At 55.6% G+C, this 14,737-nt stretch overlaps 1 protein-coding gene and 1 pseudogene across 1 annotated transcript; both read right to left on the minus strand.

Moving 5' to 3' along the window:
* Nucleotides 1-31: 31 nt before the first annotated feature.
* LOC128900091 (neuronal acetylcholine receptor subunit alpha-10-like) lies at nucleotides 32-7,591 on the minus strand. Its single transcript, XM_054180861.1, has 4 exons — nucleotides 7,561-7,591; nucleotides 7,198-7,403; nucleotides 6,940-7,164; nucleotides 32-67 (listed from the first exon to the last, which is right to left on the minus strand). Exons 1-4 carry the CDS (start codon nucleotides 7,589-7,591, stop codon nucleotides 32-34), a joined length of 498 nt encoding a protein of 165 aa, XP_054036836.1.
* A 3,569-nt stretch (nucleotides 7,592-11,160) lies between these two features.
* LOC128900177 (F-box only protein 39-like) lies at nucleotides 11,161-14,737 on the minus strand (annotated as a pseudogene).

Below are 14,737 nucleotides of genomic sequence, written 5' to 3' on the forward strand. Positions count from 1 at the left end.
ACGGCCCTCAGATTATGACCCTCTTTTGATCTTACAGGCAGACAGCGAGGACCTGGAGAGTAGAAGTCTGAGGGCAATGAAGAAAGATTTCAGGGCCTCGGGACGGCTTGTCAAGGGTTCGGGAGCACAAATTGTGTTCTCCTCTGCCCTTCCAGCTTTGGGGACTGACGAATGGGTGAACAAGAAAATCGGACAGATCAACACCTGGCCCCGAAACTGGTGCTACGAGCAGGGCTTTGGGTTCAGCGATCATAGTTTGATCTGCAGGACACCGGGCCTGCTCGCTAAGAATGGGAAAAGCCTATCCCAAAAGGGGAAAAGGGGACTAGGCCGAGAGTTAGCAAGGCTCATGGACAGGGCTTTAAACTAGAATCGAAGGGGGAAGGGGATAAAACCAGGCCCGGTAGTAATGAGCCTAGGGATAAAGGACCAAGGATGGGGACGCAATCGGTAGCCCAGCTCAAGTGCATCTACACGAGTGCACGTAGCATGGGCAACAAACGGGATGAGCTGGAAGCCGTTGTGCGGCAGGAAAGCTATGATGTAGCTGCCATCACGGAAACGTGGTGGGATGACTGTCACGACTGGAATGCTGCGATGGATGGCTATAAGCTCTTCAGAAGGGATAGGCAAGGAAGGAGAGGTGGGGGTGTGGCTCTGTACGTCAGGGAGTGTTTTGATTGTATAGAGCTAGATTCCAGTGATGATAAAGTTGAGTGTTTATGGGTAAGGTTGAAGGGGAAGGGAAATAAGGGAGATGTTGTGCTGGGAGTATGCTATAGACCACCCGACCAGGATGAGGACACAGATGAAGTATTCTATAAGCGGCTGGCTGAAGCCTCGCAATCGCCAGCCCTTGTTCCGGTTGGGGACTTCAACCTGCCGGGTATCTGCTGGAAATATAACACAGCAGAGAGCAGGCAGGCTAGGAGGTTCCTCGAGTGCATGGAAGATAACTTCCTGACACAACTGGTACGTGAGCCTACCAGGGGAAGTGCCTTGCTAGACCTACTGTTGATAAACAGAGAAGGACTACTGGGAGATGTGGTGGTCGGAGGTCGTCTTGGGTTTAGTGATCATGAAATGGTCAAGTTTTCAATTCGTAGCGATGTAAGGAAGGGGCTTAGCAAAACCTCCACCTTGGACTTCTGGAGGGTGGACTTTGGCTTGTTCAGGACGCTGGTTGAGAGGGTCCCTTGGGAGACAGTCCTGAAGGGCAAAGGGGTCCAGGAAGGCTGGACACTCTTCAAGAAGGAAATCTTAAAGGCCCAGGAGCAGGCTGTCCCCAAGTGTCGCAAGTCTAAAGGGCGGGGAAAATGGCCAGTCTGGATGAATAAGGAACTTCTGATGGGACTTAGGAATGAAAGGAGGGTTTACCACCTCTGGAAGAAGGGACAGGCAACTCAGGAGGAGTACAGAGATCTCGTTAGGTTCTACAGAGAGAAAATTAGGAAGGCAAAAGCCCAGCTGGAGCTCAACTTGGCCACTAACATTAAGGACAACAAAAAAAGCTTTTATAAATACATCAGCAAAAAGAAAGCCAGGGAGAATCACCATCCCTTACTGGATGCAGGGGGGAAAGTTGCAACCAAGGACGAGGAGAAGGCTGAGATACTTAATGCCTTCTTTGCCTCCGCCTTCAATAGTCACACCAGCTATCCCCAGGGTGTTCGACCGCCTGAGCTGGAAGGTAAGGATGGAGAGCAGAACAACCCACCCATAATCCAGGAGGAAGGAGTCGATGATCTGCTTCTGCACCTAGACGTACATAAGTCTAGGGGGCCGGATGGGATTCACCCAAGAGTACTCAGGGAGCTGGCGGGAGAGCTCACCAAGCCTCTCTCCATCATTTATCAACAATCCTGGTCAACAGGGCAGGTACCAGATGACTGGAGGGTGGCTAATGTGACACCCATCTACAAGAAGGGTCGGAAGGAGGATCCGGGGAACTAGAGGCCTGTGAGCCTGACCTCGGTACCAGTGAAGATCATGGAGAGGATCATCTTGAGTGAGCTCTCACGGCAAGTGCAGGGCAGCCGCGGAATCAGGGCCAGCCAGCATGGCTTTAGGAAAGGGAGGTCCTGCTTAACCAACCTGATCTCTTTCTATGACCATGTGAGCCGCCTGCTGGATGCGGGGAAGGCTGTGGACGTTGTCTCTCTGGACTTTGGTAAGGCCTTTGACACCGTCCCCCACAGCATTGTCCTGGAGAAGCTGGCGAATCGTGGCATAGACAAGTGTACTCTTTGCTGGGTTAAAAACTGGCTGGATGGCCGTGCCCAGAGAGTTGTGGTTAGTGGGGTGAAATCTTCTTGGCAGCCGGTCACCAGTGGTGTCCCTCAGGGCTCAGTTTTGGGGCCAGTTTTGTTTAAAACCTTTATCAATGGTCTGGATGAGGGGACTGAGTGCACCCTCAGTAAGACTGCAGACGACACCAAGCTAGGTGGGAGTGTTGATCTGCTTGAGGGAAGGAAGGCTCTCCAGAGGGCCCTGGACAGGCTGGAGGGATGGGCCAAGGCCAATTGGATGAGGTTTAATAAGGCCAAGGGCCGGGTCCTGCATTTCGGTCACAACAACCCCAAGCAACGCCAGGGGCTTGGGGAAGAGTGGCTGGAAAGCTGCCCCGCAGAAAAGGACGTGGGGGTGCTGGTGGCCGGCCAGCTTAACATGAGCCAGCAGCGTGCCCAGGTGGCCAAGAAGGCCAACAGCATTCTGGCTTGTATGAGGAATAGGGTGGCCAGCAGGAGCAGGGAAGTGACCGTGCCTCTGTACTCGGCACTGGTGAGGCCTCGCCTGGAGTACTGTGTTCAGTTCTGGGCCCCTCTGTACAAGAGGGACCTTGAAGTGCTGCAGCGTGTCCAGAGGAGAGCTACCAGGCTGGTGAGGGGTCTGGAGACCAAGTCATATGAGGAGAGGCTGAGGGAGCTGGGCATGTTTAGCTTGGAGAAGAGGAGGCTGAGGGGAGACCTCATTGCCCTCCACAACTCCCTGAAAGGAGGTTGGAGAGAGGTGGGTGTTGGCCTCTTCTCCCAGGTGAATAATGACAGGACCAGAGGAAATGGTCTGAAGCTGCGGCAGGGGAGGTTTAGATTAGATAGTAGGAAGAATTCCTTTACTGAAAGAGTGGTCAGGCACTGGAACGGCCTGCCCAGGGAGGTGGTTGAGTCACCATCCCTAGAGGTGTTTAAGAAACGCCTAGATTTGGCACTTCAGGGCATGCTCTAGTGACAGAGATTGTAGGGGGTTTTTGTGTGTGTGTATGGTTGGACTCGATGATCTCAAAGGTCCCTTCCAACCATGAAGATTCTATGATTCTATGAGGTGCATATCAGAGCTCCCCATCCTTCTGCATCACCTGCCACGTGCCCCCAGGGCCTTAGAGAACCATAGGTGGTGTTGGGTTGGAAGGGACCTTTAAATGCCATCTAGTCCCACCCCCCTGCAGTAAGCAGGGACATGTTCAACTAGATCAGGTTGCTCCGAGCCTCATGAAGCCCGGCCTTGAATGTCTCCAGGGATGGGGCCTCCACCACCTCTCTGGGCAACCTGGGCCAGTGTCTCACCACCCTCGTTGTAAAGAACTTCTTCCTAATGCCTAATCTAAACCTGCCCTGCTCTAGTTCTCTCTTCCTTAAGTGAAAGCAATCCCACAGATGGGTTTGCCTTTGCCCGAGGCAGGACTAACCCAGACTGTCTTCCCTGACACACTCTTCATGTGCACTACGGGGACTTTATCCCCTTCTAGGGTACGTGGAAGTTCTGATTGGGCAGGACCAGCTCAATTATTAGATTCCCAGGTGTTAACTAGCCAGGTGGCCTTTGCTAACTGTGTATCCCATTGTTTTAAGGTCCCACCCCCCCATTGCTCTCAGGGTAGTTTTTTACAGCCCGTTGTATTGTTCGATCTTCCCAGAGGCGGGCGAATGGCAGGGGCCATGATATACCCACTCAGTGCCACACTCTTTGGCCCAGGGACCTGAGAGTGTTTTGGAAATGAGTCCCATTGTCCGACTCGGTTCTCTCTGGGGTGCCATGTCACCACAGGACTTGCTTGTCTTGCCTCTTGCAGTGGAAACCCCTTCCCCCTCATCCCATGGCTCCCCTCCCTCATCCAGAGTCCCTCCCCAGCTTTCCTGGAGCCCCTTGAGGGACTGGAAGGGGCTCCAAGGTCTCCGCGGAGCTTTCTCTTCCCCAGGCTGAACTTTTCACGGACTCACAGAATTTCAGAGTTGGAAGGGACCTCTAGAGATCATCTATCCAACTCCCCTGCTAAAGCAGCATTGCCCACAGCACACTACTCAAGACTGCAGCCAGGCACGTCTTGAAAGTCTCCAGAGAAGGAGACTCCACAACCTCCCTGGGCAGCCTCTTCCAGTGCGCTCTCACCCTCACCGTAAAGAAGTTTTTCCTCATGTTTGATCGGAACTTCCTCTGTTCCAGCTTGTGCCCGTTACCCCTCGTCCTCTTACTGGCAACCACTGAAATAAGTCTGGCTCCATCCTCCTTCAGCCCACCCTTTAGATACTTGTAAACATTAAGAAGGTCTCCCCTCAGCCTTCTCTTCTCCAGGCTAAAGAGTCCCAGCTCTCTCAGCCTTTCCTCAGAAGGACGATGCTCTAATCCCTCCAGCATCTTTGCTGCCCTACGCTCGACTCTCTCCAGAAGAACACCTCCAGGGATGGGCCACTGACAACTTCCCTGGGCAACCTGTGCCAGTGCCTCACCACCCTCACAGTCAAGAATTTCTTCCTGAGAGCCAATCTAAATCTACCCTCCTTCAGTTTGAGGCCGTTACCCCGTGCCCTATCGTTACACTCCCTCAGCCACAGTCCCTCCTAATCCCTCCTGGAGGCCCCCTTTAGGGACTGCAAGGCCGCTACAAGGTCTCCCCGCAGCCTTCTCTTCTCCAGGCTGAACAACCGCAACTCTCTGCTGCTCTGCCCTCTCCCTGACGCTCCGCAGCCTTTCTGCTCCCTCTTTGACCTCTGCCGCCAGGCCGAGCGGATCAGCCGCCTGCTCGCACCTCACGCACCCGGCATCCCTTCTACCCTCCGCTACCCGGGAGAGACCTGGGAGCCGCCCCCGCCCCGGCACTGCCTGGTGGCCCCCGCAGCCCCCGCCCTCTCTCCCCAGCTGTGGCTGAGCCCGTCCCCGCCGGACGGGGGCTGAGATGGGGCTGGGGACCCCCCTGCCGCTGCCGGGACCTGGCTGTGCCTGGGGGCCCTGCTGGGACCCCCCTGAGCGGAGTCGGCGCAGGGCTGGGGTCTCGGTGGGACCCCCGTCCCCGCTGCCCTGCGCTTTCCATGCTGCCTGGCCCCTTTGCCTTCCTCCTCGGCCGCTGGGGCTGCCCTGGCCGGGCTCCCTCCTCGCCCCGGGGCTCCCCGCGGGGACAGCGGCTCCTTCCCCTCGCCATGTCCCCCCAGCCGGGTCCCTGCACTCAGCCGGGGGCGGTGCTACTGCCCCCCCGCACTCCTCTCGCTACGGCCATCCCTGCTGCCAGCGTCTGTGCGCCATCCCAGCCAGCCCGAGGGCACTCCGTGTCCCCCGCACCCTGTTCCGGCTGCCCCAGCGCCTCCGGCTCTCATCCCCAGGTTCCCCCATCACCCACGGGTGTCCCCCCGGGTTTGGCCACTCTCCCCCTCCCCACCAGCTGATTGGTCCCCTCCACCGGTGACAAGATGGCATGAGCCCCGAGGCCTCCGCCAGCCACTCTGTGGGGTGTGGGGCAGGGATGGGGACGAGGGGCCCAGCCCCCCCCGGCACAGGCTGTCGGGCAGGGTGAGCGCGGACCAGCCGCCGTCGCTGTCGCAGGAGAAGAGCCAGAGGTCACTCAGCCAGAGCTGATGGAGTCGTTATTTTATTGAGGGCTGATCAGTAAATGCAGGGGGGTGAGATATTCCGTAAGCCCGGATGGATCGGCAGGAAATGCTCCGCTATTTACCGCACGCAGGGTTTGGGTGGGATACAAAGGTCCATGCTCTGTCACCGAAGGTGTCGAGGGCCAGACCCCTCCGTCCCTCCCGGGCACCATCCTGGCCCCAGCCAGCACCCGGAGGGGACGGGGTGGGGGCTGCCCTGCTCCCCTGGGACCCTCAGCAGGGCTGCCGGACACTGGAGTCGCGTTTCGGGGGGCTGCAGCAGACCCGAGCCCTGGCCAGGCAGGGTGGCAGGCACTGGTGGGGACACAGGAGGAGCAGAAGGTGTCTATGCATATATCTATATGGTCCAGAGGAGGCCCCGGAGATGCTGGGAGGGCCGGAGGCCCTCTTCTGCGAGGACAGGCTGAGAGAGTTGGGGGGGTTCAGCCTGAAGAAGAGAAGGCTCCGCGGAGACCTTGGAACCCCTTCCAGTCCCTCAAGGGGCTCCAGGAAAGCTGGGGAGGGACTCTGGATGAGGGAGGGGAGCCATGGGATGAGGGGGAAGGGGTTTCCACTGCAAGAGGCAAGATTGAGCTGAGATCTCAGGCAGAAATTCTTGGCTGTGAGGGCGGTGAGCCCCTGGCCCAGGTTGCCCAGAGAAGCTGTGGCTGCCCCATCCCTGGAGGGGTTAAGGCCAGGTTGGCCGGGGCTTGGAGCAAGCTGGGCTGGTGGGAGGTGTCCCTGCCCAGGGCGGGGGGGTGGAATGAGATGATCTTTAAGGTCCCATCCCACCCAAACCATTCTGTGATTCTATGATTCTACATCTATATTTCCATACGTCACAACCCAGACAACTGCTCGGGGGGCCGTGACCCCTCAACCCCGCAGCTGGGGCAGCCCCGGCCGAGTCAGGGTCCCGCTGTCAGGCTCCTCTTCCCTGGTGCTGGTGGAGCTTCCAGCCTGCAGGTCTATGATGTGCCAAGGGGTGCTCAGGACGAGCCACCCTCATGGGGCACCCGTGGCCACCACTGTCCCTGGGGGCAGTGAGTCCACTGGGCCATCAGGCAGCATTGCCCAGGACCAGCACACTCATGAGGAAGACCATGAGGAAGAAGACCCACATGAAGAAGCGGTCCATCACCTTGTCCATCTTCTTCCACTCAGCGGTCCGGTGCTGGGAGGCTCGGTGGCGCCGGAAGCAGCCGGCGATGTAGCCCACATTCCTCAGCATGTCATCGTGGTGGCACAAGCAGCAGTCCCAGGGACAGCCCCCTGCCTCGGCACCCACCTCCCCCTCCATGGGGCTCTCCCCTGGCCCCCCAGTGTCCTCCCTCCCCACCCGCCTGCGCGGCACCCACCGGGGGCTCTTGCAGCTCTCGCCTACCTCGTAGACGCAGCAGAGCCGGGCCATGTGGTGGAGGATGAGCCACCTGGCCCAGGGGGGCACGGGCCAGGTCCCCGGTCTGCAGTGGTGGATGTTCATGATGAAGATGGTCAGCGCGGTGGAGGCCGTGATCATGGTCATGGTGGCGATGTAGTACTTCCCTGCGTGGGTAATGGGTGGTGATGCCGCAGCGGGGTGGGGAGAGACCCGTGCGCACCTCCCCCCATCGAAACCCCCCCCTGTCATGGGGGGGTGCCCACCACCCCGGTGCAGACGCCCTGGTCCCATGGGATGGTCCTGGGTGCCATCAAGGCTCACCAATGAGCGGGACGCTCTCCGAGGGGACCATGTGCTCACAGTGGTGGAAGCAACCACTGGATGACTGGAAACATACCCTGTGCCCCGTGCCGCTCCAAGGAACGCTGTCCTGGGCCTTGACAAGCAAGTCCTGTGGTGACATGGCACCCCAGAGAGAACCGAGTCGGACAATGGGACTCATTTCCAAAACACTCTCAGGTCCCTGGGCCAAAGAGTGTGGCACTGAGTGGGTATATCACGGCCCCTGCCATTCGCCCGCCTCTGGGAAGATCGAACAATACAACGGGCTGTAAAAAACTACCCTGAGAGCAATGGGGGGGTGGGACCTTAAAACAATGGGATACACAGTTAGCAAAGGCCACCTGGCTAGTTAACACCAGGGGATCTAATAATTGAGCTGGTCCTGCCCAATCAGAACTTCCACGTACCCTAGAAGGGGATAAAGTCCCCGTAGTGCACATGAAGAGTGTGTCAGGGAAGACAGTCTGGGTTAGTCCTGCCTCGGGCAAAGGCAAACCCATCTGTGGGATTGCTTTCACTTAAGGAAGAGAGAACTAGAGCAGGGCAGGTTTAGATTAGGCATTAGGAAGAAGTTCTTTACAACGAGGGTGGTGAGACACTGGCCCAGGTTGCCCAGAGAGGTGGTGGAGGCCCCATCCCTGGAGACATTCAAGGCCGGGCTTCATGAGGCTCGGAGCAACCTGATCTAGTTGAACATGTCCCTGCTTACTGCAGGGGGGTGGGACTAGATGGCATTTAAAGGTCCCTTCCAACCCAACACCACCTATGGTTCTCTAAGGCCCTGGGGGCACGTGGCAGGTGATGCAGAAGGATGGGGAGCTCTGATATGCACCTCATAGAATCATAGAATCTTCATGGTTGGAAGGGACCTTTGAGATCATCGAGTCCAACCATACACACACACAAAAACCCCCTACAATCTCTGTCACTAGAGCATGCCCTGAAGTGCCAAATCTAGGCGTTTCTTAAACACCTCTAGGGATGGTGACTCAACCACCTCCCTGGGCAGGCCGTTCCAGTGCCTGACCACTCTTTCAGTGAAGTAATTCTTCCTACTATCTAATCTAAACCTCCCCTGCCGCAGCTTCAGACCATTTCCTCTGGTCCTGTCATTATTCACCTGGGAGAAGAGGCCAACACCCACCTCTCTCCAACCTCCTTTCAGGGAGTTGTGGAGGGCAATGAGGTCTCCCCTCAGCCTCCTCTTCTCCAAGCTAAACATGCCCAGCTCCCTCAGCCTCTCCTCATATGACTTGGTCTCCAGACCCCTCACCAGCTTGGTAGCTCTCCTCTGGACACGCTGCAGCACTTCAAGGTCCCTCTTGTACAGAGGGGCCCAGAACTGAACACAGCACTCGAGGTGAGGCCTCACCAGTGCCAAGTACGAGGCACGATCGCTTCCCTACTCCTGCTGGCCACCCTATTCCTCATACAAGCCAGAATGCTGTTGGCCTTCTTGGCCACCTGGGCACACTGCTGGCTCATGTTAAGCTGGCCGGCCACCAGCACCCCCAGGTCCTTTTCTGCGGGGCAGCTTTCCAGCCACTCTTCCCCAAGCCCCTGGCGTTGCTTGGGGTTGTTGTGACCGAAATGCAGGACCCGGCCCTTGGCCTTATTAAACCTCATCCAATTGGCCTTGGCCCATCCCTCCAGCCTGTCCAGGGCCCTCTGGAGAGCCTTCCTTCCCTCAAGCAGATCAACACTCCCACCTAGCTTGGTGTCGTCTGCAGTCTTACTGAGGGTGCACTCAATCCCCTCATCCAGATCATTGATAAAGATTTTAAACAAAACTGGCCCCAAAACTGAGCCCTGAGGGACACCACTGGTGACCGGCTGCCAAGAAGATTTCACCCCACTAATCACAACTCTCTGGGCACGGCCATCCAGCCGGTTTTTTACCCAGCAAAGAGTACACTTGTCTATGCCGCGATTCGCCAGCTTCTCCAGGAGAACGCTCTGGGGGACGGTGTCAAAGGCCTTACCAAAGTCCAGAGAGACAATGTCCACAGCCTTCCCCGCATCCAGAAGGCGGCTCACATGGTCATGGTGATCTGACTGTGGGTGAGACAAGCCAATGAATCCATTTGTGTGATGTTAATTGCTATATAGCCCTGCCACTCTGTGTCATCATTATTAGAATTGCTAGATGCCATACCGATGGGACTCCAGTAAGAATCACCCAAAACAATGGCAGATGGACTTTGATGAACGTGAGTAAAGCGCAGTGGTGATGGGATCACACCTGACCTCAGCAACTGGCGCCCAGCAACTTCCTCAAGATTGACATCTTCAACCTGCGGAACCTGGGCAGGGTCCGCACCAGCTACACCAGTGACGAGCTCTGGATACAGCATGCAGGAGTCCAGCACCACACACCATCTCCCCTGCCCTGAGAGACTGCTCTGACAGAGGGAGCCCAAAGCCATGGATTAAATGAACTCAACCTCAACGGACATTGTCGAGGGATGGCCCAGAGACTAAGGGTCGGTCTCTTCTCTCAAGGAACAGGCGACAGGACAAGAGGAAACGGCCTCAAGTTGCACCAGGGGAGGTTTAGGATGGATATTAGGAAAAACGTTTTCACCAACAGGGCTGTCATTGGAAGAAGCTGCCCAGGGCAGTGGTGGAATCACCATCCCTGGAGGGATTTACAAGCCGGGCAGACGTGGTGCTGAGGGACGTGGGTTAGCGGTGGTTTTTGTCAGTGTTGGGTTGATGGTTGGACTTGATGATCTGAAAGGTCCCTTCCAACCTCGACCGTTCTATGATAGCTGTATGTCTATAGATGTGTGTATATATCAAAGACAGGGAAAAGCGGTGGTAATTCATTGGAAAGTGTAAGATCTGGGCATGATGTTGAAGGTATAGAACAAAGGGTGGAAAACACCCGATTCTGCCAGCAATAGGGTCAGTTTTCCCAAGGAGCTGTCACGGGACAGAGGTACTTCCCGGATCCGGTCAGTGAGCAGCGGTACATTCATGGTGTTTTGTACATTCCTCTAACAGCGTTATTGTTGTGGTTTTCCGCTTTCCTTCGCTGTTCTGTTAAACTGCCTTGATCTCAACCCAGGAGTTTTGCCTTTCTCTTCCCATTCTACCCCTCTCCCGTGGCAGGGGGGAAGCGAGTGAGCGGCCGCCTGTTTCTTTGTTGGTGGCTCAAGTTAAACCAGGACATCACCCCACGTCTCGGTTTCCCTCTTTGTAAATTGGAAACAGCGCGCTGGGCTTCATTGGTAAGGTGTTTGAAGCTCTACAATGAGAGGTGCTGAAGAAAGAGGGGGCCTTATTTTTCCTAGAGATGCCCGTAAGGGTGGAAAAGGGCTCGCTGCTTCCTTTGGTTCTGGCGAGGAAAAAAAAGTAAGGGTAAAAAGAAATGATGCTGGAGATGTAGGAGGCCCGTTCCCAAGTCCAACATTTTAACGCGTGGAGCGCAACCTTGTCCCTTGCCTCTGTCTTGCTGTAAAGGTCTCTCTCGTTCAGAGGCACTGCTGTCGAGATTCAAATCCCTTCCTAGAGCCCTCCAAAGGATGCATTCATTGCGTGCAGATGGCACCGGGTGTTCTTCTCCCTTCCTCTGGTTTATGCCTTTGGGTAGACGACAGCAAAATGATTAATCTCTGAGTCAATCAGGTATTTGAACCTCCTCTAACTAGCGTGCAAGAGCTGAGCAAGGCGTTCGACACGGTCTCCCACAGCATCCTTATAGGGAAGCTTAGGAGGTGTGGGTTAAATGAATGGACGTAGATATGGTGGACAGATAACTAGTTAAAAGACAGAGCTCAGAGGGTCGTGATTAGGGGCAAAGAGTCTAGTTGGAGGTCAGTGACGAGTGGTGTTCCCCAGGGGTCAGTACTGGGTCCAGTCCTCTTCAATATATTCATCAATGACCTGGACGAAGGGATAGAGTGCACCCTCAGCAAGTTTGCTGATGACACAAAGCTGGGGGGGCGGGTGGCTGACACACCAGAAGGCTGTGCCGCCATACAGAGAGACCCGGACAGGTTGGAGAGTTGGGCAGAGAGGAACCTTATGAAATTCAATAAGGGCAAGCGTAGGGTGCAGCACCTGGGGAGGAATAACCCCCTGCACCAGTCCAGGTTGGGGGCTGACCTGCTGGAGAGCAACAGGATGACCATGAGCCAGCAATGTGCCCTTGTGGCCAAGGAGGCCAATGGCATCTTGGGGGGGCATCAAGAAGAGTGTGGCCAGCAGGTGGAGGGAGGTCACCCTCCCCCTCTGCTCGGCCCTGGGGAGGCTGTGTCTGGAGTACTGGGTCCAGTTCTGGGCTCCCCAGTTCCAGAAGGACAGGGGACTGCTGGAGAGGGGACAGCAAAGGGCTACCAGGGTGATGAGGGGACTGCAACACCTCTCTGATGAAGAAAGGCTGAGGGACTTGTGTCTCTTTGGTCTGGAAAAAAGACGGCTGAGGGGGGATCTTATCAACGCTTAGAAATACGGAAAGGGTGGGTGTCAGGAGGATGGGGCCAGGCTCTTTTCAGTGGTGCCCAGCAACAGGACAAGAGGTAACAGGCACAAACTTGAGCATAGGAAGTTCCACCTAAACACGAGGAGGAACTTCTTTCCTGTGAGGGTGGCAGAGCCCTGGCACAGGCTGCCCAGAGAGGTGGTGGAGTCTCCGTCTCTGGAGACATTCCAAACCCACCTGAACGCGTTCCTGTGCCACCTGCTCTGGGTGACCCTGCTCTGGCAGGGGGTTGGACTGGAGGGTCTCCAGAGGTCCCTTCCAACCCTACCATTCTGTGATTGTGTGGGCCTCTTCACTAGGCTCTTGTCGGGCTGTGTAAATCCCGACCTGTACGAAGGAATGACGGCCGTGTCTCTCAGATACACAGAGCACGCTCAGCCCGTTAAATTTCATGACAACAAGAAGCCTCTGTGACTAATGAGGAACCCAGAGAAGCCAAATGCCTTGGCTTGGAGTAAAATCTTGAGGTGTTACTGTTTTCACTCCAAACTGACGGAAAACACCATCTCCTGCTGAAGAATCTCTGGGGAGAGCCAGGTTCCTTTTACCCCCAGAAGCGAGGCACCCCTGGGAGCTGCACACATCGGGGAGGATCCACTGAATTCAGCATCTGGCATGCAAAGCAGCATGACAGCATGGTGTACACCAGCCACAGTCGTGGTCTGGCCCAGTTCAACACAGCATCCCTAAAGAGTGAGATGTGCTTCCATCTTTTTGCAGTTTAGTGGGATTCAACCCCCCGGCCTCGACTTAAGCGTAGACGTAAGCGCCAGGGCTGGCAGGTGACTCAGAATCCCCAGCTTGAACTAGAGGAGACAGAGGGAACCCCAGCCTAGGAAGGACTCGTGGAACTGCTGGGGCTTGTTGTTCAGCCTCTGCAGCATTCTGTACCTGGCTGAGGAGGTCGGAAAGCCCCGTTTCTGTGAGTGGTTCTCAGGCTCGTTGCAATGCTAAAACGTAATCTAGGGAAGGTAGTTATGTTAGCATTTCCGTAAGCGCCCTTTCTCTGGGCCTGGGGACCTCACCTTTCTCTGGCTATTGGAGAGAGGAAGGGAATGGGAGTTTTGAAGCACAAAGTCTTACCTTTAGAGTAGCCAAACTGCATTTCCTTTCTGCCCGGTTTTGGAACAGCCTCTCCACAGGGGTGACACTTAGAAAGGCCCACACTTCCAGAAAGAACAGCCTGTGGCATGACAAGGTGAGCTGTAGCAGCTCCTTGTCCAGCAGCTCATGGTCATTGTTCCACTGAAGTGTTAATTCCGTCCAAAAAGAACAAATGTTGTTAGGGCTACTCAACAGAACTGGTGAGCGCAGTAACTAGAATTCAATAAACAAGTTTCCCAATACTACCAACAGAAGGGACTGGCAGCAGATCAATTTTGTCCCTTGACAGGAGCAGAGAATCAGTTTTGGGTAACGACAACGGTAGATGCTACGGTAATCCCAACTCTCCCGTGGAGATGGGGGGGCCCTTGTGCATTGCACCCCACCCTAAGGGATAGACAACTTCTGTTACCGTTAGAAGATGCTGCACCCTCAGCTCATGCCATGATCTTATTTGACATATTGGAAATTATCCCAGGTACGAGAGTAGATCCAAAGACAATTTCTAGAAAGCTTTGCAGATCCCGGCTGTTCCTTGGAAGCTCTGCAGCGCAACAGAACCTAAAGAGCGCTGTCAGCAACCATCAGGCCGTGTGCTTCCCTCAGGCGTGCAAAGACCTGATGCTCCTTGACGCGGGTCAAGGCTGTCGCACACCTTTGGTGGCACATCCTGCGTGACACCAAAGGCCTGTGACATGGGCACCAGTTAATTTACATCTGCTGTAGACGTTTGTGTGTTGCCAAAAGGGAGCAGAACCACGAGTGCAGGCTGACGCAGGCTACAGCTCCGCAAGCAAACAGGGTGTACAGACTCTTCTCCTCATACGCAGATTTCCCTGCAAAAGGGTGGGGTTCAGAAACATCGGAAAGGATAAGCAAGTTACCAGTTACTAAACGTGAACATGTCTAACTAGAAGAAGCCTAAAGCGGTTTCACAAAACTGAGGTTTTCCTGCCTGAAAAACTCTTTGTGCTCACAGCTGACATTCCAGCACCAGTATTTTGGGTGTTTTAGCTTTTTATGAGGGCAACCTGACGTCGGCCCGACAGTGAAGACTGGCATAACGGGCATCGCAACTGGACAGGGACAACGACCTCAACCAGGCTAGAGTGGAACACCGCAGTGGCTCGCTTATGAAAATGACCCTCGGGACATAACACTGAAGTGGTCAGGAATTCCTCCTGCTGAGCGCTGCTATGCAGAAGGCCTGGAGGATCACTTTGCTTAGCTTTGTGATACCGCGGTGAGATGTCCCTCTGGGTTCCCGTACCTGCAGAACACGCCAGGAGGCTGGGAGGAGGTTGGTGAGGGTGCGTCTCATTCTCCAGCCTGGGTCTCTGAAACTGTAGCTCCGCAGACTCTTATGCTGCTGACTGGCATCTCCGCTAGCAGGATCCTGGCTAGGTGATCGTGCTTCGTGACTCTTTCAAAGAAGAGGTTCACGCGCAGTTTTGGGGCTCCCTTGGCCAAGTTGGCCCACGACGTTCCTCTGACCACTTGCCCATGAGGGTCGTGGATATGACATTGGATATTCAAGGTGCACAGGGAATGAGCGCTGTGCTCCCG

This window comes from Rissa tridactyla, chromosome 1 (genome assembly GCF_028500815.1).
Source record: "Rissa tridactyla isolate bRisTri1 chromosome 1, bRisTri1.patW.cur.20221130, whole genome shotgun sequence".
NCBI classification, from domain to species: Eukaryota; Metazoa; Chordata; class Aves; order Charadriiformes; family Laridae; genus Rissa; species Rissa tridactyla.

Coding starts and splice junctions, on each gene's coding strand:
- LOC128900091 (XM_054180861.1), bottom strand. CDS start 7,591: ATGGTCCCCTCGGAGAGCGTCCCGCTCATTG. Junction 7,404..7,560: donor GGAGAGCGTCCCGCTCATTG/GTGAGCCTTGAT, acceptor TTACCCACGCAG/GGAAGTACTACATCGCCACC. Junction 7,165..7,197: donor GGTGGGTGCCGCGCAGGCGG/GTGGGGAGGGAG, acceptor GGGCCAGGGGAG/AGCCCCATGGAGGGGGAGGT.